This window comes from Dendrobates tinctorius, unplaced genomic scaffold (assembly GCF_039654945.1).
Source record: "Dendrobates tinctorius isolate UK_male_01 unplaced genomic scaffold, ASM3965494v1 ptg000029l, whole genome shotgun sequence".
NCBI classification, from domain to species: Eukaryota; Metazoa; Chordata; class Amphibia; order Anura; family Dendrobatidae; genus Dendrobates; species Dendrobates tinctorius.
Window position 1 is genome coordinate 19,720,479 of NW_027361697.1, and position 23,183 is coordinate 19,743,661.

General features: G+C 42.4%; 1 protein-coding gene across 3 annotated transcripts in view; it reads left to right on the plus strand.

Annotated features, from left to right (window-relative positions):
* The window catches only part of BCAR3 (BCAR3 adaptor protein, NSP family member), a 146,888-nt gene that overhangs the window by 120,020 nt on the left and 3,685 nt on the right, over positions 1-23,183 (plus strand). For all 3 annotated transcript variants that reach the window (XM_073571418.1, XM_073571420.1, XM_073571419.1), the window contains 7 exons: positions 8,173-8,304; positions 10,593-11,041; positions 13,774-13,874; positions 14,338-14,969; positions 17,908-18,023; positions 22,217-22,385; positions 22,760-22,871. In XM_073571418.1, the coding sequence (XP_073427519.1) occupies positions 8,173-8,304; positions 10,593-11,041; positions 13,774-13,874; positions 14,338-14,969; positions 17,908-18,023; positions 22,217-22,385; positions 22,760-22,871 (1,711 nt within the window). The remainder of the gene's footprint in view (positions 1-8,172; positions 8,305-10,592; positions 11,042-13,773; positions 13,875-14,337; positions 14,970-17,907; positions 18,024-22,216; positions 22,386-22,759; positions 22,872-23,183) is intronic.

Genomic DNA, 23,183 nt, shown 5'->3' on the forward strand with positions numbered 1-23,183 from the left:
TCATCTAAATCGTTGATAAAGATGTTGAACAATACAGGGCCCAGGACAGAGCCCTGTGGTACCCCACTTGAGACATTCTTCCAACTGGATGTGCAGCCATTTACGACCACTCTTTGGGTCCGATCACTAAGCCAGTTATGAATCCACCTAACAGTTGCCTTGTCCATTCCATACTTAGTCATTTTTTCAATAAGGATTGTATGAGAGACTTTGTCAAATGCTTTGCTGAAGTCAAGATATACTATATCTACAGCATTTCCTTGATCCACCCAATCAGTAATACCATCATAGAACGAAATTAAATTAGTCTGACATGACTTATTAGTTACAAACCCATGCTGACTCTGTTTAATCACTTCATTCTTATCCAGGTACTGACATACATGTTGTTTAATAATTTGTTCAAAGATCTTTCCTGGTATAGAAGTCAGACTCACCGGCCTATAGTTGCCTGGGTCCACCTTCTTCCCCTTTTTGAAGATAGGAACAACATTTACTCTTCTCCAGTCTTCTGGCACTTCTCCTGTTCTCCAAGAATTTTCAAAGATTATGGAGAGGGGTTCAAAAATTTCTTCTGCTATCTCCTTCAGTACTCTGGGGTGTAATTCATCTGGACCTGGAGACTTGAATACATTTAGGTTAGCTAAGTGTTTCCTCACTATCTTTCTGTTTATAGATATCCTGGATTCTTCTATTCCCTTAATAGGACAGTGAATAACAGTTGATGTTACATTTCCTTTCTGAGAGAAAACAGATGCAAAATAGGAATTTAAAAGTTCAGCCTTCTCAACATCCTGTCTTACCATTTCATCATTTTCATCCTGTAAAAATCCTATAGCATCTTTGACTTTTCTTTTACTTTTGACATATCCCCAAAATCCTTTATTATTGCTTTTGACATCTCTTGCAAGCCTCAATTCATTTTCAGCTTTAGCTAATCTGATTTGTGCCTTGCAGGTTCTGCAGACAGCATTATATTCTTCTTTAGATATGCCTCCTTCTTTCCATTTTATAAACATTTTTTGCTTCCTTTTTAGCATGTGCTTAAGTTCTGTGTTAATCCATCCTGGTTTCCTTAAATGCTTCCTATTCTTCCCTCTTTTCGGAATTGTTAACAACTGTGCTTTGAGAATTTCATTTTTCAAGATTTCCCATCCTTCCTGGACATTTTTGTCTTTAAGGATATCCAGCCATTGGATCCCTCCAATTCTCTTTCTGAATCCCTTAAAATCTGCCTTTCTGAAATCTAACCTTGACGTCTGAGTCTTCACAGGTCTTCCGCCTCTAGTTATCCAAAATTCTAAAATAGCATGGTCGCTACCTCCTAGGGTCCCAGCCACTTTTACCTCCTCAACCATTTCCTCCCTGTTTATAAGGATTAGATCCAAGGTAGCAGTTCCCCTTGTTTTCACCTTTACCTTTTGGAAGATAAAGTTGTCAGCAAGAGAGGATAAGAATTTCCTTGACCTGTTAGTTTTGCCTGAGAGAGATTCCCAACAAATGTCTGGATAGTTGAAATCTCCCATGACAACTATGTCATATTTTTTGGAGAACTTGGCCATTTGATGCATAAATAGTTCATCCATATCTTCAGCTTGCACAGGCGGCCTGTAGTAAATGCCTACAATGGTGTCCTTTCCATTGTTCTGTCCTTGTATTCTTACCCAGACAGTTTCCACAGAACTCCCAGTCTCTGAAGCTTCAATCTCTGTGCAGATATACGCTTTTCTAACATACAATGCGACACCCCCTCCTCGTTTATCAAGTCTGTTTCTTGCAAATAAGTTGTATCCTTCTAGTCTTGTATTCCAATCATGTGTATTGTCCCACCAAGTTTCAGTGATTCCAATGACATCATATTTCTTTTCCTGTGTTAGTAGTTCCAATTCTCCTTGTTTGTTGCCCATGCTTTGTGCATTAGTATAGAAACATTTTAGTTTGTGATTGGTTTCCCTTTCTCCAATATTTTTTTTAATTAGATTCTTTCGTCTTTGTTCTTCCTTTCCACTTCTAATAGCAGAGTTCTCAGTAGCATTTGTCAGGTGTATGGCTTTTTCTGGTCTTTTGCTTCCCTTCCCATGTTGTTCTAGTTTAAAGCTCTCCTTACAAGTGTAGCAAGGCGACTTCCAAATACCTGCTTTCCAGTCTTCGTAAGGTGCACCCCATCTCTAGCAAGTAGTCCATCGTATAAGTAGTTCACTCCGTGATCCAGAAATCCAAATCGTTGCTGACGGCACCATCGACGTAGCCAGTTGTTCACCTGCAGAATCTTATTCCACCTCCTTGTTCCATGGCCATCCACTGGGAGGATGGAAGAGAAGACCACCTGCGCTCCCAGTTCTTTCACTTTCTTGCCTAAGTCTTCAAAGTCTCTGCAGATGGTTTCCAGGTCGTTTCTTGCGGTGTCATTTGTCCCCACATGTAGTAGCAGGAATGGGTAGTCATCTGTAGGTCTGAAGAGTCCTGATATCCTGTCAGACACATCTTTAATTTTTGCACCTGGAAGACAGCACATTTCTCTTGAAGTTATATCCGGTCTGCAGATAGCGGCCTCTGTTCCTCTCAACAGGGAATCCCCCATGACCACCACTCTCCGTTTCTTCTTCACAACATTTTTCTTTCTCCATCCAGGAGGACTCTGAAGGCGTACAAGGTTGCTGTTTGTTGGCAAAGTCTTATCCTGATGTATTTCTTCATCGTTTTCCTGCGTGAGAGCCTGGTACTGGTTTCTGAGCAGTATGGGTGCTGACTGCCTCCTGATCCTCCTGCTTCTCTGGGTCACATGTCTCCATTCCTCTGTTTCTTCAGGTGCACTTCGAATTTCTTCTCTTTCTGTAACATGAAGAGATAATTCTGCTCTGTCCAAGAACTCTTCACCTTCCTTAATGATCTTCAACGTAGCTAACCTCTCTTCGAGATTTTGCAACTTTTCCTCCAACAGGGTCACAAGCTTGCATTTGTGGCATGTGAAGTTTGGCTTTTCCACTGGTAAATCTGTGAACATGTAGCAAGAAATGCAGCTCACCAAATGGCTCCTGGCCTCTTCCATCTTGAGATTTCTTAAAAAGATGAAAGATGAGCCAAAATTCGCGCGCCGACAGGCGCGCGGTTTCTCCGATTTCCTCTTTTCAGCTGCAACGGCCAAAACCCAGTGATCGTTGAGCTCGCGGAGACTCTTCACTTATCCCAGAAGGCACTGGGAATATGCAAATGATCTCCTCAAGACTCTTCCCCTGGTTTCTCCGATTTCCTCTTTTCAGCTGCAACAGCCAAAACCCAGTGATCGTTGAGCTCGCGGAGACTCTTCACTTATCCCAGAAGGCACTGGGAATATGCAAATGATCTCCTCAAGACTCTTCCCCTGGTTTCTCCGATTTCCTCTTTTCAGCTGCAACGGCCAAAACCCAGTGATCGTTGAGCTCGCGGAGACTCTTCACTTATCCCAGAAGGCACTGGGAATATGCAAATGATCTCCTCAAGACTCTTCCCCTGGTTTCTCCAATTTCCTCTTTTCAGCTGCAACGGCCAAAACCCAGTGATCGTTGAGCTCGCGGAGACTCTTCACTTATCCCAGAAGGCACTGGGAATATGCAAATGATCTCCTCAAGACTCTTCCCCTGGTTTCTCCGATTTCCTCTTTTCAGCTGCAACGGCCAAAACCCAGTGATCGTTGAGCTCGCGGAGACTCTTCACTTATCCCAGAAGGCACTGGGAATATGCAAATGATCTCCTCAAGACTCTTCCCCTGGTTTCTCCGATTTCCTCTTTTCAGCTGCAACGGCCAAAACCCAGTGATCGTTGAGCTCGCGGAGACTCTTCACTTATCCCAGAAGGCACTGGGAATATGCAAATGATCTCCTCAAGACTCTTCCCCTGGTTTCTCCGATTTCCTCTTTTCAGCTGCAACGGCCAAAACCCAGTGATCGTTGAGCTCGCGGAGACTCTTCACTTATCCCAGAAGGCACTGGGAATATGCAAATGATCTCCTCAAGACTCTTCCCCGAAACTTGTGGTTTCGGGTGAGTTTTTACTCTGAAAACTATTAAAAAAAAAAAAAAAAAAAAGTGAACATACCCTAAAACAGCTTCAGGAAACTAAAAACTCCAAAGACTTCCCAAAGAATAAGTGTTATTTGGAGCTATTTCCACTAGAAAATGTAATGATTGACCACCATAAATGCTCTCTTTGCACATACCCAAACTGGGGATATTCTGATCGTAGCCCTATGGATAATTAAGCCACAACGAGTCCAATCAGGGCACAAAAAATGAGAAAATTATCATTATTAAAATCCAAATTCTGAAGTTTATTTTAATTTTTGTGCCATTGATGGCAGCCGAGCAATTAGTTAAGTCTTCAAGGTTTTCTAGAGCAATTTTGGTTTGTAATATTCTGCAGGCCGATGAGCAGATACAATGGAGGTCTTTGTGGTGTGTATGTGGTGGTATGTTAGGACTTTTTACAGTGTTATTATCATCTATTCTATCATCTATGACAATTTATATTATTTTAGTTCTCATAGCTTTCATAAAGGAAACGGCCACGCCACTCACACAGGGTCGTTGATGGTTTTATTTCTTCGTTGTTGATGTACATATTCAAAGAAAACCTGTCACCAGGTCAAAATCAGTTTTTGCTCTTCTTTTATTTCCATTGCTCCCCTGAGTATTCTGTTTTTATTGTTTGTTTTTTTTTTTTTTAATCAACCATACAGTTCATGCGATATGGGCCTTCTTATTTAGTGTAACTTTTTATGGTCTTTCCAAAGGTGGTGTGGCTCACTGGATCCTCAGGGGCGTGTCTTTGGGCTGCTCTGCATTATTACGCTATAAGCCACACCCCCTTAAAAAGCAACACTACATAAAAAGGCTCATATTTCTAGAACCACATGCTGAAATTTATTTAAAAAACAAACAAACGGTATAATAAGGAAAACAGCGGAAATAAAATAAGAGCAAAAACTGGAAACTTTTGACCAGGTGATAGATAGATCCTCCTTAAATGTTCACACTGTATATTTGCCTATAACATTACATTTATTTCATGCAGGAACCCATTTTACTTTCTCTAGACATGTCTCTTAATTGGGAGAAATCTCATGGTTTCAGAGACGGCTTATGTAAAATTGAAACATAAGCTGCACAATCCTCTCATTACATTTTCCATATTCTTAAGCATTTTCTAAAGACTCCTTTTGTGTCTTTGACGCCCCACAATGGTGACTGGTACGTGAGCGATTGGTAATGGGAGGATTAGATGGGGCCTGTCACCTGGAATTAACATTTTTTTCTCATAATGTACAGTGTCAGAATGATTTATCCAGGTTGCAGGGTTATGTTACACTGATCTCCTTCCCATAAGTGGCAGGTTAGGCCTCTTTCACACATCAGTTTTTTGCCATCAGTCACAATCCGCCGTTTTGTGAAAAAAAACGGATCCAGCAAGTGCTGCTGCTGCTGGATCCCATTTTTTTTCTCATAGACTTGTATTAGCGACGGATTGCCGCACGTTTCATCCGTCGTTCGACGGATCCGTCGGAAATTCTGTGTCCGTCGGCTGGATACAACAGACATAGGAACTTTTTTGTGTATGATGAAAAGTCGGACAGCGAAGACGGATCCATCACCGGAGTCCGTTTCTTAAAACTGAGCATGCGCGGAATAATTTCTATTCCTTTAATTTAACCCCCACAGCCATTCTGGCACATAAAAAATCTCTCTGTCTTCTCATTCTATTCCTTTAAAATTCCTACGGCTGCTGCGACGGATCCGTCAAAAAAACGGATCCAGTGCATCAGTTTTTTAGAATCTACATGGGATCTGTTTTTTTGCACACTTTGACGGATTGCGACTGATTCTAAAAAGCTGATGTGTGAAAGAGGCCTAAGTCCTTTTATCATGGTCAATTCACTTAAAGGGACATGGTTTTCTGATGAAAACAATATATGTCCTATATATGAGCTTCTTGTATGGCTTTGGGGTTTCCGGTGTAGCATGCCCCGATACTCGGTTTGCACCGGTATACCAAGTGTAATGCAAATCGACAAGCATCAGGCACACGCTAACTTTATCATAACTCCTACAAAAAAACTTAAGAATAATCAAGCTTTACTATTAGAGAGACCCTTATTGAGAAGTGAGAATATGCAACATTCGGGGCTGGAACAGCTCTAGGAAGGGCAATAACAGCCTTCCTACCTTTGCCTGGTGCCCAAGGGGGACCATAGGCCCATCAGCCACTTACAGATACCAGTATTAGATATGACTCATGGTAGGTGGCGTATCGGCCCTTTTACAGATTTTGCTTTAGGACCCAGTTTTAAAGGGGTATTCCCATCTCATCAGGATATTGCATTAATGTATAGCCCAACCAGCTCTTAAAAACAGGACGTGCCGAGCACCACTGTCAGTGGAGAGGTGGTTGGAGTTCCCATTTATTTGTTAAGAAATGCCGACCATGTCTTCCACTCTGATACTGGTGATAATCACTGCACTTGCTGAATAGTACTCCATTAGGGGTTCCAGAAGAAAAAAATGCAGTAAATGTTAAAGTAACAAGAAAACCAATACGTCCCTCTCTATTATTTCCTGGCGATCTAGCGCTGCACCTCCTGGTCATTGCTTACGAGTAGTTGACATGTTGCCGACTTTGTCCACAGCTCTATGTTGATTCATTTCTTTATCTTAATAGCAACTTGAGCTCCGTAAAGTTCCAAATATCAGACATTCAGTTAATTTGGAGAATGACTTGTTGCAGCCACATTTCTAGGATTCCTGCACCCGTCTACACAGAGATACTGCAGCAATAAATGCTTAGGCTGCCCTAGTGGTCTATGCAAGTAGCCACAATATATATAATTTGCAGGGTAATTTCAATATCGCTGATGAGTATGCTCACCAGATTTTTGTATCTTTGTCATCCCATTCTATACATCTGTATATGTTAGAAACATTTTAAACCGGAATCCGTCACAAGGTTTTTGTTATCTCATCCAACAGCAATCTAATGTAGGAGTAGAGACTCTGATTCCAGTGATGTATCACTTACTGGGCTGCTTGCTGTAGTTTTGATAAAAATCCCTGGGGTTCTCAAAATGCTTAGCTCTGTATATCTTCACCCACATCACTGATTAGAACAAAGGTCCCCAACCTTTCTGACCTTGGGAGCCACATTCATCTATGAAAGAGGGTCGCGAGCCACATCCAGCTTCTGCCCCACTCACAGTAGTGACAACCAGAGCCCTCATTACCGGTATAATTACAGTTCAAGCTTTTCCACTGAAATCACACCAAGGCAGTATGCCAAGCTTTATGGTTTCCTATCTTACCCCCATTCAGATCTGCTCTTCTGTGCAGGGCTACACACAAAAGTCACCATCTGGAGATCTGCTCTTAACAGCTGTTTGCTACACCTGGTGATGGTGCACCAAGCTGCGAGCCACACATCACAGACCTGTGAGGAACATGTGGCTCCCGAGCTACAGGTTGGGGACCCCTGGATTAGAAGCTTTCGGTGTACACTGTGCATAGGCAGAAAGCTGCCAATCAGTGGTGAGGATGGGGTTGGACTACAGGGGAGCATTTTTACTCTAGTGATAATCTTCTGCTGATAAATGATTTTATCAAAACTACAGCAAGTAACCCGAAAAGTGATACATCGCTGGAATCAGGGTCTCTGTCTCTACATTATGCTGCTCTCAAATTAGGTGGCAAAAATCTGGTGACAAATTCACTTTAAGGAACTTTATATGCAACCTATCCACATGTATATAAGTGTATTCTTACAATCTATACCCTTGGGGTTCAACTATTAATGAATATTATTTATTTAGAGGTTGTCTTATCTAACCCTAGAATCCCCCTTTCTTCTGCTGTGTCTGGTCATTTATGGGTTAAGTGATAAGAGTCTATAGGCGGAGGCCATAAAACTAGTACAAAGGGCAGCTGGGAAATCTGAAAGTAAGGTAGCTGAGCCCAGGTGTAGCCTCCGTGCATCCGATCCGTGCATGGTGGCCTTTGATCACAGAGGCAGGCAGGCTTAGGAACACCCACCTCCCTGGGACTGGTGACAGCGCATGTGACAAGTGACAAAATGAAAGTTCCTGCTGCTGAAGAGGCGGCCAGGTGACATCAGCTCGAGGGGAGAGTCACATTCACCTGTTGTGTCTTACAGTTCTCCAAAGAGCGATATATCATGGATGGAGGGACACCTGACAAACTGAAGAAGGAGCTGGAGGAGGAGCTGAAGCTGAGCAGCGAGGATCTACGCAGTCATGCCTGGTACCACGGCAGGATCCCTCGCCAGGTGAGTGCAGCAGGAGGGCATCGATGGGTTAAAGTGATTGGAATAATGCAATCTATGAAGATGGGACTGAATAGCACAAGTGTGTACGGTGAGCAGCAGGTGTCGGGGCGGATTGTCACCGAGGTCACCAGATCTGACCTGTTTGCTTAACACACCTTCCCATAAGTGACGGATCAGACGCAAGCGCAAAGAATATGATGGCAGTCCGGTTAGTGAAGGGTCATCCAATGAGCTGGAAAATCCAACTAGATCACCTCCGCGGTGACGGATCCGCAGGAAAATCCCAGAATAATCCAGAAATAAAGATTATCTGGTAGAGAAAGGGTTTCATTCTTGTGACCTGTTCTGGAAAAAATGAAATGTGACAGTGGTGCCACCAATGATTTCCTCGATATATATTTTTTTACCTGGGTATTCAGTTGGTAAATGACGCCTAGTGCCAAGCACTAGCAGTAGCCATAGTTGTGCCCGCCAGGGTTGTACAGTCTATGTGCACGGCTGAGCCCTGTGCTTGTGTACCGCAGACCATGGCTCCGTAGTATGGAGCATCGCGGCCTCTGTGCTGCCATTTTGGCTGAGTATATGGAGATTTTGTACCCCAGGACCAATATTTTTATGACTTTTGGAAAAAGATACAGTCATATGATCGTGCCCTGATTTAGATGACAAACAGCCTGTGGCTCTCAGGGCATGCTGGGAATTGTAGTTTGTTTTTTTTTCACAACCACCGGTTGTGTTATTATTATAATTGGCTTTTAGTTGTCACTTGTCTTGGAACGGATCTGTAAGAATGCGCTGGATGTGACTTAGACGCACGTGATTCTTAATAAGTAACTGAAAGCTGACGGTGAGTAAATGAGTATACAGCCGCTTTGTGCCCAATGTAAAATCTCCAACAGGGCCGCCAAGTATTGCTGTTTTTAATAGTATTGGACCAAAGGGACCTTTTAGACCGGACAGGCTCCAGGACCTGGATGTGACTGCAGCCCCTACATACTCTATAGTCACACCCCTGTAGCTGCTACTGGTAGATGAACCCAACAGCAGAAGGGCACTGATTTTCCTATAATCTCTGTGTACTGTATTGTGGAAGTACAGTGCCGTGGATGGAAGTGAAACAAGCAAATATTATTCCCTCCCCCATCGCTGGGGACTTGTGATCTACCAGAAGCAGCTACCGGTGCGGTGACCTCTGTGATCGCTCCCAGACGAGAGGTCAGAAGAGAGAGTAGGAAAATGCTTCCATTACATGGATGAGATTCCCATGTCACAAGTGCTGACAACATTAATAAAAAAAAAAATGATGGATTAATCCAAAATGCAGCCACGGGTCAGCGGCACCGAACCAGGTCTGCAGATTGTAAAAGTGATCATGGGGTTAATGCTCATTGTCCGATGGCAGCTATAGCATTATCGGAAAACTCAGATACGGTCTCCAATCGTTGCAGAAGAAATCTGATGTCTGCTGATAAATTGTGCCAACACTATAGGAATGGCCTATGCTCTGATGGAGTCACATCATCGGCGTAGCGGCTGTGGAGTCGGTGAATCTCTCCAGTAATGGAGGCGTAGAAATAACGCCATTTGCCACTTGTTTTTCTTAAAAATACCAGCGTTGGTTATAGGACAAACTGGTTTAGAAACCTAGTAGGAAATCTGGCCTATATGGACTGTACGACTCCAACTTAGAGCTGAGCCAAAAAAATTCCCATGGCCCTGGTCCGACATCCGGTCTGGTCTTCTCTGCCAGCTGGAATCCTCAGCCTGGCATCATAACTGCACGCGGTCTGGTAAGCACAAGTGGCGCTCAGGATGCTGGCATGGACTAAGAAGTGACGACTGCCCTGATCTGACCGGCACAGAGGACCGGACGGACACAATGTCTGGGCATAGCAAATGTTTTTGCTCAATTGGACACCAACTAAATTATGGCTAGCTGGACGCTCTTTATAAATTGTCCTCTCATCATCCATATGCTATATAGACGGCGCCTGGATCGTATGGTCGGCTTATAATTGTGGTGGACGGACTTCTGATATTATTGCACATTATCATCTAAAAAAAAAAAAAAATTAACGAATTTTGAACATTTTATAGCATTCTGCTCGAGTGCCGGTTATCTTTTTTTCTTCTTAATTTTTCCTTTTTCTGTCCTATTTAGCCCTCCCCTATTGATACAGGTTATCATGTATTATTATACATGTATATAGGGTGATATATCTTTTGTTTCTATACACGCCTAATGAGCCTCGTCCAGAATGAATTCACTCCATGTCCTTCTTCTGCAGATATCCGAGAGCCTGGTGAGGAGAGACGGAGACTTTCTGATCAGGGATTCGTTGTCCAGCCCTGGAAATTTCGTGCTCACCTGTCAGTGGAAAAACCTCTCCCAACATTTCAAGATAAATAAAGTCCTCATCCGGCTCAACGAAGCTTACAGTCGGATTCAGTACCAGTTTGAACACGAGAGCTTTGACAACATCCCCGCGTTAGTCAGATATTACGTGGGCAATCGCAAGCCGGTGTCGCTGCAGAGCGGAGCCATCATTTTCCAGCCTATCAACAGGACGGTACCACTAAGGTGTATCGAGGAAAAGTATGGCGTCTCCCCAGTTAGGCGTTTGGAAATGGGAGTACTGGAAGAGAAAGCAGACACCCCTAAAAGACTCAGTCTCAATATAGGTCATGGTCAAGGACTAACACCAGAGCAAAACCTGATCCAGGGAAATCTGCTAAGGTCTGTGATCAAACTTGTGCAGGTTATAAAAAAAATAATTAAAAAAAATGTATATATTACCCATCCTTTTCTGTTATTCTATAAATATCTTCACGATGGAACACAAATTTCTCTCATTTGCCTTTTTTTTTTTTGTTTTTTTTAGTATTGCTCATATTAGACTTCTGGAGCATCAGTTTGTAGACCTGTGCTTTGGGATGTTCCTCCGTTATTCCTCTTGAATATTCATAAAATCCATTGTTCATTATCATATACTAGTGATGAGCGAGCATGCTAACAGAGTGTCATCGGGGTGCTCGAAAATATGTACGACAGCCGCAACATGTGGAGACAATCCCTGCCTGCATCGCGACTGTTGAACAGCCGCGGGGACTATAGGCTATTATTCGAGCACGCCAAAGTCACTCTCTTAGCACAGAGCATGCTCAGATAACACCTTATCCCAGCACGTTCGCTCATCACTATTCATTACTCTTGTCAAAGGAGAGTGTCAGTATGTAGGGACACTCCCTGCTGTCACAAATACTCGACGTGTGCACGACGCTTCAGGTTTCTCGTTCACTTTGCTGGCCTCAGGATTGCTTCAGGTTTTACTAGCAAATCTACATTGGCAAGAAAGCATTAGATCTGCAACATGTGCACAAGCCCTTACTGATTCATTCTTTCAGTATTGGTTTGCCAAACTAGAGATCTCTGCTCGCCATCCTTCACGGCTTACCTTTGTCCTTATAGTAAGAGTAACAGAAATTCGCTGAATGAGGAATAATTCTTTTTTTTAAAGGGAACCTGTCAGCGGGACTGTGCTCAGTAAACTACAGTGTCAGGTTGGTGCCGTTATACTGAATAAAATGATACCTTGGTTGATGAAATGCAGCTTGTGGTGGTTGTTTAATCTTTATTTTCAGTTTGTAGTTAGGGTCCCGTTACACATAGCGATGCAGCAGCGATCCCAACAACGATATGACCTGCTCAGGATCGCTGGTGTGTCGCTACATGATCGCTGGTGAGCTGTCAAACAGGCAGACTCGCCAGAGATCAGGACCAGCGACACGCGGGTAACTAAGCGCGCGCGTCGCTTAGTTACCCGCTGTGTACCCTGGATACCAGCTCCCAGCATGCTGGTATCCAGAGTACACAGCAGGTAACTAAGCGACGCGCACGCTTAGTTACCCGCTGTTTACCTTGGATACCAGCTCCCGGTGTCTGCTTACAGCGCTGGGAGCTCTCTGATCAATAGTCTCCCGCTGCCACACGCAGTGATACGTGCTGGACAGTGGGAGACCAACGATCAAAAAAAGGCCCAGGACACTCCTGCATGATCAGCGATACCAGGCGGGGTGGCTAGTCGCCGATAGGTGTCACATGCAGCGAGATCGCTGCTGAGCTCGCTGTTGCGTCACAAAACTTGTGACTCAGCAGCGGTCTCGCTAGCGATCTCGCTTAATGTGACGGGGGCTTTAATGATATGTTTGTGCACCAGGGTCAGCCTCTGGGGGTCTCATATGGTGCTGATTAGGTATTCATAATGCAGACCGCTGCCAGGTCACTGATCCCTTACTGAGCTGCCCCCTAGTTTACATACTGATTATATATGTTTAAAACAAATTTCCCTCCTTCAGGCAGGCGGTGGCGCTGCACACATGATCTCATCTGTAATGTGCATGTAATTATTAGTTTTGATGGTATCTAAAAATTCATAAAAAAAAAAAAGATTGAAAATGGTGCCAGCCGCACCCGATCCCATAGATGCTCCTGCACAGGCACCGCCATCTAGCTAGAGAAAAAAAGAAGAGTTTTCCAAGATGGCGCTGCTTGTGCAGTAGCATTTATGGGATCACCAATAGATGCTACTGCACAGGTGGTGCCATTTTCAAACATTTTTTTCTTTTTTTTAGGAATTATAGATACTATAAAAAATAATAATTACGTGCACATAATGAATGTAATCATGGTGCAGTGCTGGCGCTTGCAGAAGGGGATTTTATTTTTATCATGTGTGTATATATAATATTGATTATATAATCTAGGAATCAGTGACCTATCAGAAGCCATACACATGAATATCTAATCAGAGCTCCACATGAAAACCCCCCACAGGCCTCCCCGGAGCACGAGCATATCATTAACTCATACCTGAAAATAAAGATTAAACAACAACCACAGGACGGATTTCATCACCCAGGTATCATTGTAATCAGTATAATGGCGCCGACCTGACACTGCCTGTAGGTTACTGAGCACAATCCTGCTGACAGGTTCCCTTTAAAAGAACTTCTACTGCTAGTCTAATTCTGCTTGGAAAAAAAAAGCATTGCCACCTAGTGGCCATACCGGCATATAAATAATTGTATATACCCTTCATATAGCTCAGTACAGCTAGAAGCCGGCTTAATATCTGTACATTAGATAGTCATTAGATTATAGAAATGGTTACTCATAGCCTCATATGGAATATTCACATTCACACAGTGCGACCAGTTTCATAGGAAGACTTAACATGTTGATCCAGAGGACAGATGAGGAAGTTTCTCCTTGTGGAGAGCACCAAGTTGGTGTATGGAGACTTATAGGCCATGCAATGCTATTCTAGGAATTTTAAACATGCAAATAGCCTCTTCACAGAGAAAGATAAAATCTATTGGTAGCATCAATTGTAGAAGTCAATATAGACCCTTGAAAGATATTATGTACTCTGTTGTAATTGTAATGTATATGTATATTGGTCCTTCCAGAAATAAAGAGAAGAGCGGCAGCCATCCATCGTGTTTAGACAACATGCGGGAAAAGAGGCGACCACTGAACTCTCACCAATCGGAAAGCTACCTACCACTAAGTAAGTGTCTAGGTATTTTGCTGTCCTGGGTCCATTACAACTTTTAGAGCTGCTATTACCTTAGGATGCATTTACAAAACCTCCACTTAAATATTGGAAAATTGTTGCACTGCAGATCATGTCTGTCACTAGTCTGATATCAGCTTATAAGTCGGCAGGTCAACATGGGATTCATATGTAGCCATAACCTTGTAGGTTATAGGAATGGTCTAGATCAGTGTTTCTCAACTCCAGTCCTCAACACCCACCAACAGGTCAAGTTTTTAGGATTTCCTTAGTATTGCCCAGGTCATAACTTCATCACCTGCTCAAGCAATAATTCCATCACCTATAGAATACAAAGGAAATCCTGTAAACATGACCTGTTGGTGGGTCTTGAGGACTGGAGTTGAGGGCAAGTCACTGATAAATGTTTGCCAATATGCACAGATACATCGTATTAATATGGACACCTTTTTTGTAGGCAGTAGACAGCCATACTTGTCACCAGGAATGGATGGCAGGTTAACACCAAGACCACATGTCTTCAGGACTGGAAGTGAACCTACGTTAAGCCCAACAGAAATCCGGAGGTTCAGCTCCGAGGCTCACTCTGCAGAGGCACTGAGAGGATCAGACAGTCAGCTCTGTCCTAGACCCCCTCCAAAGCCCAGCAAGTCATTGTATGTCAAGCAGTCACACTCCCCTGCAACCTGGCAGAACGCCGAAGCCAACTATTGTGAACTGCACCCTACTCCTATAGAGGACGTTGGGTGGACAAAGACACATTCGTCACACAATAGTTTTCTGGAAAGTCAGAAAACAGATGACGAGGAGACCTTCTCTCTTAGTAACTCAGAACTGAATTTCCCCACATTGGAGGACAGTATATCTCAGTGCTCACAACCTGAACATACCGATACGGGGAACGAGGTAGAGTTCGTTAGGCCGGTGTATGAGAACGTATCCTCCTTTAATCCAAATGACTTTGAATCTATTTTACTCCCCTCTGAAAATAAACCATTGGAAACAGCCCTACTGAAACGGGCCAAGGAACTATTCACAAACAATGACCCAAGGACTATTGCCAAGCACATCCTCCGTATGGACTGTAAGGTAAAGTGCCTTCTGATTGTGGGAAGGGCACAAATCAAACAATGGTGCAATATATACAAGTGGGAAAGCAGTAAGGGCCCTTTTTCTTTAATGTGCGCAACTCAGACCACAAAACTGAATTGTTCCAAATTTATTTAAAAAAAAAAAAAGCCCCGTCACCAGGTCACGTGTCCGGTCTTTGCTCTCATCTTATTCCTTCTGCTTCCCTGGATATTCTGCTTTTTTATTTTTAAAATCAGTCATACGGTCCCAGACATATAGGCCTTCTTATTTAGTGCTAATTTTTATGGTCTTTACTGAAGGGTTGTTGCTAATTAATCTGTTCTGCATTAATAGTCTGATAAAGACCCGCCCCAGAGGATCCTGTGAACAACACCTCTCGTATAAAGACCATAGTAATAATGAAAAAAGTCTCATCTCTGGAACTGTAAGGTGGATTTTATAAAAATAAAAAGAATACAGCACTTTGGAGCAGCAGAAATAAAATAAGAGCAAAAACTGATCGCTTTTGACCAAATGACAAGCCCATTTAAGTCCATCTTATTTATAATGGCAATTCTGGAGAAACTATTTTTGGTCTAAGGCCGGAGTCACACTGGCGATTAAAACGGACGAATGCAATGCGATAAAAAATCGCATTGCATTCGTCCCAATGTTATTCTATGAGGCAGCTCCCATCATGCGATTTTTGATCGGATCCGATCCTCGGACCAAGACAATCGCAGCATGCTGCGATTGTCACCGATTTTCGGATCGGATTCGACAATGCAAGTCTATGGGGGCGAGAAAAAATGGGACTAAAAACGGACTAGATGTGTGACTTGCGATAAAATCGCACCAAAAGCCGGCATTTTTTTTTCCAAAATACAGTAACATCACAGTGTCCGATTAAGTAAAGAAACAAATTAATAGATCTAGACACATTAAATAAATATATATATATTTATATATATATTTTATACATGTCATAGAGAAACATTTATATATATATATATATATATATTTCAAATTCATACAGTTCTTCATTGCAGAATAGCTGCAGAAACAATTGCCGGCTTTTGTATAATTATGCTCCTGCCCGACATGAAATGACACATGGTTTACATATAGTTAACCATTTCATTTCATGTTTTTTTTTTTATGTCTATCACTATTAATTAGATGAATGTTTGTGGGTAAAATGTTTGAGTTGTAGGGGTTCATTTAAGGGGTTAATTCGATGTATTAAATTGCAGGGACTCCCGCTGACATCACTGAGGCTGCAGGGAGTCCCCGCAATTTAATACAACGAATTAACCCCTTAAATGAACCCCTACAACTCAAACATTTTACCCACAAACATTCATCTAATTAATAGTGATAGACATAAAAAAAAAAACGTGAAATGAAATGGTTAACTATATGTAAACCATGTGGCATTTCATGTCGGGCAGGAGAATGTTATACAAAAGCCGGCAATTGTTTCTGCGGCTATTCTGCAATGAAGAACTGTATGAATTTGAAATATATATATATATATATATATATATATATATGTGTGTCTCTATGACATGTATAAAATATATATATAAATATATATTTATTTATTTATTTAATGTGTCTAGATCTATTAATTCGTTTGTGTGGGGAAGCCTGTCATTGGGCTCCATTATATGTCCATTTAGCTATCCTGTGAGAAAATCTCGCCAGACGGATGTCAAACGGATCCTTACATGCGATTAAAATCGCATCAATGAAGAAAAATCGCATCAAAAACGGATCAATGGTTAAGATACCTTTGTGCGATTTCGGACCGTTAAATTGGGACCAATTTTTTATTCGTTGTGTGTGACTCCAGCCTAAGGGACTATTCCTGGGTTTCAATAATCCAGTTGGACAAGTCATTAATGAAGTTTTCCAAACATGGGCTTTGAAGAGGATCTGTCATCCCTTTTTGAAATCTGTTTTAATAAATGATTGTAATCCACACGACATTACAATTCTGGAGCAGCTTTTCTCAGAGCTCTGCATTGTGCCATTTCTCCGCTATCCCTCATAGAATTTAAATTGACAACTCTGTTACCAATTCAGGTGTGATCTTTTGCACTCAGACAGGTGGAATGGTAACACCCAGTTATCACTTCATTCTAAAATCTCTAAGAGGAAAGGCACAAGGCAGAATTCTAATAAAAACGATGCTCCAGCCAGAAATGTTGTTTTATTAAGTAGAATTTTTGGGTAAGGACGGGATCACACATGCGAGGAATACGGCTGAGTCTTGCATGTTAATACCCGACACTGCCACCGGCACTCAGGAGCAGAGCCTGCGGCTGCATAGCAATACATGGAGCCACACGCTCTGCTCCTGAGTGCCGGCGGCAGTGCCGGGTATTAACATGCAAGACTCAGCCGTATTCCTCGCCTGTGTGATCCCGGCTTAACACATTTCGGGCCTATAAATTCAAGCAATCATATTTTAACCATCTTTTTCTGCCGCCGCGCCATTACTTGTGCTGGTTTAGAAGCAAGGCAGAGGTTCAACTGTAAGGCTGCGTGCCCACGTAAGCGTTTTTGAAGCATTTTTCGGGGTCAAACCGCTTTACAAACGCTTAAAATAAGCATCCCATTCATTTCAATGCATTATTCCCTTTTTGTGCCAATTGATGCGTTTTTTTCCGCATAGGAAACACTTAGCGGTTAAAAATGCAGCACGCTCATTAATTTTGCGGAAAAGTCCGCGTTTCTAGCTATTTCCTATGAGTCCAGAAGATGCGCGGAAATAAAACGTGCGTTTTCTGGGAAAGAGTCCATTTCTGATGCAGAAATTATCTGCTTACGTGGGCACATAACCTAACGGCGTAGTGGCTGCTACATGCATTTCAGTGTCCATGAGAACCTCCAATATATTTTCTAAAATTAGCTTCCTGAATACAGACGTATGAACCTTTGCACCTTTCAGGTTACTAGGATACTTGATGTCTCGTCAGAGATGGAAAAGATGATGGGAGTGGGCTGTGGACTGGAGATGATTACTCTACCGCATGGCCACCAACTGCGCCTAGATCTAATCGAAAGGTAAACATCCTCTTCTATAGCTATAACGATATTTGCTTAGTCTGAGAGGTAGAAGCACCTGTTCCTCTAAGGGAAAAATGTGGCGACAACATCAGTGTTGTGCTGCCAGGGGGAGGTCCGCGTTATGTGGTGTCAGCCATTCTTTCAACTCTCTTCATGGCTGAATTGTTGGTTTCGTTTATAACAAAAGCCATAAGAGTGTGATGGACACAACGCATAACATCTTCTACGCCTGACGGACTCCACTGATAAGTGTCCATACGGTTCCGCCAAGTAGTCAGTCTTTTTTAAAAGGAAAAACGTTCCAGGAAACATCTCTTAATGGGTGTACGCGGAGTCTGTTTGATGTTTTTTGGAGTGGAAACTAAGCAGAAGATTGAGGGCTTTTACTTTTGAGGATTTGAAGAGTTTCCAGTCCAAAAAGTTCTACAAAAAAGTGTGTTCATACCCATCAGGAAAAGTAAAACTCCTCCAAAAATGGCATTTTTCCTTAGTTTTTGAACACCTGACAAAACTTTGTGAACATAAAACTTAAGGTCAATACTCCACAGTGATGTGTACGTTTATATCTTGGTTATAAGTTTATTCTCGTGTGTCATAGTAGATGTTCTACATGAGACGGACTTATTTTAAAGAGGTTGTCCACTATTTTAACATTGATGACGTATCCTTAGGATAGGTCTTCAATGTCTGATTGGCCGGGGTCTGCTTGTGTCAGGGGCTGCCGGCCATAAGTCCTCACTTCTGGAGCTGGCACATCTACCTCCTATTCAAATCAATAGGAGGCAAAAATGTAATACCCTACGGTGACCTCTATCCGAAGACTGCCAGCTCCACAAGCGAGGGACTTCTGGCCAGTGGCCGTTGTCACCAGATGATCGGTGGGGGTGCTGAGTGTCAGACCCTGGTCGATTAGAAACTGATGACCTATCCTAAGGATTCGTCATCATTGAAAAAGTAATGGACAACCTCGTTAATGATTCAACATCTCACGTTAGTCTTCTTCTTTGTCATTGGCCCAGTGTGACTCCCTGATTGTGCCCTTTTGCAGTAGTGTGGCTGCTGCTGCTAATGTGCATCTCTAAAATCTAAATTCTGCCTGCAGTAAATGAAGTGTTTCAGTACAAAATGACTTTTCATACCAAGCACAGGAGCGCGGTGCATTCTTGGTGTGACCCAGCAGTTCAGTACTTTCCCACTTATTTGTTTTCCGATTGTCTCCTGTAAAGCCAGAGCTCTCAAATCGAGGAAGAGGAGGCTGGAGAACAAATAGGAGTGACTGAACTTTTCAGGCATGCCAAGTGTGCACTGAATTCTGCAAAGGAATACGTGGATTTCCTCCGCGCTGCCCAAATGATGAAATTGCAGAAGGTTAACAAAGTTTGACAGTGGTTTATTCTACGCGTTTCAAGGTTTTTTGCAACCTCTTCTTCAGGAAATACCACACGAAGCATACATAGTTGGTGCATTAAGTACACAGATTTAAAAAAAATGAGCTCCAAACAGTCAGATGACACATGTCAAAGTTCATAGTTATCAGACAGTATAAAACGTCATAGTAATAGTTAGCTGTTCTTATATAGACATGTCTATTTTCATTTCACAGGTTGTTAAACAAAAGGAAAAAAAATGAGGAAAATTAAAAAACACCTATATACTGAGCAAGAAAAGCAAATCTCGGACACGACCTCCTAGAGATATGCCTCAGCTTCCTCCAGATCTGCGGCCTGACAATTAGACCACTCGGCTATGCTAACAAGTTCCTGCAAGTGTATCCAATGTGGAAGAGACATATGTTGAAATAAACCATTAGTTAAAAATTAAATTGTAAGGATCTAAATTAAAATAAATGTTTTATTAATAAAAAAGTAGGGTATGTTGAATTTTTCTTTAGTGGAAAAGGAGAGGATATCCATCATCTTATGCCCAATACTCTGGCAGCATAAAGAGTTCTTAGTTCCGCATTTAGGCTGTGTGCCCACGATGCAATTTTTAAGCCTTTTTGCAGCGATTTTCGGCGCGAAAACGTTTAAAAAACTCGTACAGAAGGCACCCCATGCATTCCTATGGCATTCCGCACATGCTGTGCTAATGCTGCGCTTTTTTCAGCGGCGGAATCACATCGTGGAAAAAAACGCAGCATGCTCATTCTTTTTTGCGGAATCGCAAAGAATTGCCGCGATTCCGCACCCATAGGAATTGCACGAGAATCGCTTACTTCCCGCATGCGGCTATGCCCACCATGCACGAAGTTAAGTGTCTCATGTGCGGTTGGTACCCACGGTGTGGAGGAGAGGAGACTGTCCTCCAGGCCCTGGGTACCATACCCCTGTAAAAAAAAAAAAGAAAAAATCCGGGGTATATTTACCTTCCGGTGTCACGCGCTGCCTTCCTGGGCCTCAGCGTTCCCAGTAGGTCCTGTGATGAAGTAGTCTCGCGTTACTCTAGCGGTCTCGTGAGATCGCTATAGCAACGGGACACCAACGTCATCACAGGTCTCGCAAGGCATCGCTGGGAAACGGGAGCATCGCTGAGACTGCGCGGGACGTCGGAAGGTAAATATACCCCGATTTTTTATTGTTTTTATCATTTTTAACATTCTATCTTTTACTATTGAAGCCGCATAGGCGGCCTCAATAGTAAAAAGCTGCTCACACTTGTCAAACACTATGTTTGACGAGTGTGACCAACCTGTCAATCACTTTCCAAGCGATGCTTCAAATCGCTTGAAAAGTGCTTGAATATCGCACGCGAAAGTCTCGGCAAAAATCACGATCATAATCGCGGTGAAATCGCTCAGAAAAAAGCGCGCAATTTCTGGGAAGGAGTCTGGTTTTGAGTGTCAGGATTAAAACGCAACGTGGGCGCATAGCCTTAAAAGCCCCTTTAGTGTTTGAAATATGCCCCTCATGGCTGTTGCTTACTGGCTTGAGGCGACTAGGTGCTATGATGCTCCTGATAGTAGGTGCTCTACGGAACGTTATACCAGGATTTCTTGGGAGGATTTTACTGACTCTGTGCGGGAGTTTAACAGCTATGTGGTATTTGGAGAAGCGCTGTGTGCTCCTCCTGTGGTACGATCCTGAAGGTGTATGCAATATTGCAGGTGTGGAGCACATTGTCCTTCCCACTCTGCCACTGAGCTTTGGCAGATGAGTGATTCCCCTTTTTTTTTTCCTTTATTCTAATTCATCATTAAATAGGAATAATAAGCCGAACCTAAGATTTAAAAAAATATATATTCTATATTTTTTATTAATAAAACATTTATTTTTAATTGATTAAAATGTGGATCCTTACAATTTAATTTTTAACTAATGGTTTATTTCAACATATGTCTCTTCCACATTGGATACACTTGCAGGAACCTGTTAGTATAGCCGAGTGGTCTAATTGTCAGGCCGCAGATCTGGAGGAAGCTGAGGCAAATCTCTAGGAGGTCGTGTCCGAGATTTGCTTTTCTTGCTCAGTATATAGGTGTTTTTTAATTTTCCTTATTTTTTTCCTTTTAACAACCTGTGAAATTAAAATAGACATGTCAATATAAGAACAGCTACTAACTATTACTATGAAGTTTTATACTGTCTGCTAACTATGAACTTTGACATGTGTCATCTGACTGTTTGGAGCTCATTTTTTGAAATCTGTGTGTACTTAATGCACCACCTATGTATGCTTCATGTGGTATTTCCTGAAGAAGGGGTTGCAAAAAACCTTGAAACGCGTAGAATAAACCACTGTCAAACTTTAATAACCTTTTGGAATTTCATCATTTGGGCAGCGCGGACGAAATCCACGTATTCCTTTGCAGAGTTCTGTTTCAGATAGTCGGTGACCGACTTGTGGATCTGCGGCAGCCCTTATCTATACAAGCTTTTAATACCTACTACCAGGTGATGTTTTTTGTCAAGCCGCTTACTTTATATTTGTGGGATAAGACCCTATATTGCGCTTGTCGCCCTCTTTCCTCACAATACAAGTGTGCACTGAGCACCCGTGCTTGGTTTGAACAGTCATTTTTTTCTACTTTGGTATAGTCTGAAAGTTTATGATGCATGAAAAAATAATGATTAGAAAAATATATGGACACATGTGATAAATTACTTTGAGCGAGAGCTGAGAAACAAGGATGCACCCAACTTACATGCTGCAAGCTCTGTTATGATCTATTAAGAAACACATTGTTATTACAGGCACACCACTATGGCCATAGGGATCGCAGTGGATATTTTGGGATGTACGGGTAATTTAGAAGAAAGAGTTGCAACACTGAACAAGATCATCCAACTTGCGGTAGAACTGAAGGATTTGGGAGATTACTTTGCCTTCACTTCCATCATGAAAGCCCTGGACATGCCTCAGGTGACGTACAGTCCATGACGCCCGATAAGTGGGTTAGAAATACCGTTACTGAAGTCTTCACATTCATCATCTTCAGTTTGTGCCTTTGTATACATTTTTATTTGCTAGGACAAAGGAGGTAAAATCTCAGGAACAGGATAGAAAACACTAGAAATGGGCTGCTGGAGTCATTCCTTATTCATTTCTGATGGTACATGATATAGTCACACAAGAGTTACATTTTAGACTCTGATTTTCAGTGATATTTTCCAACTCTGCAATAGTCAGATGAAAGGCATGTAAAGAAGATTATTGATGTCCTGGATGGGGTTGCTTTGCTGTAAAATCTAAAATATCACTGACCTGATGTTTTTTTTTTTTGGGGGGGGGATAAGATTGCAAGGCTGGAACATACGTGGACAATTCTGAGGCATCAATGCACCCAGACAGCGATCACTTACGAAAAGCAGTTGAAGCCATTTAACAAAGCTTTGTATGAAGGAGCAGGTAAGTCACACGCCACTGCAGTCCACCTGCAGGGGGACACACTGTGCCACAGTATAAAAACATGGCGGCCTTGGGTCTGTTACTGCAGTCTGGATCCACTCTCTTTGTGCGTTAGATAAAACTAGTCAGGATCATTATAAATACATTAAAATAAAGGATCTTGATTTTTTTTCTACTTGATACAGATGCCGCTATGGCCTTGAAATGCGTTATTCCTAGTGATGAGGGCAACTTACTAGAGCTTGCCTAGGGCGCTCGAGTCTCCATGGCCACGTTTCGCTGCTATTAGCCACATAACGGGGTGCTTGCCTT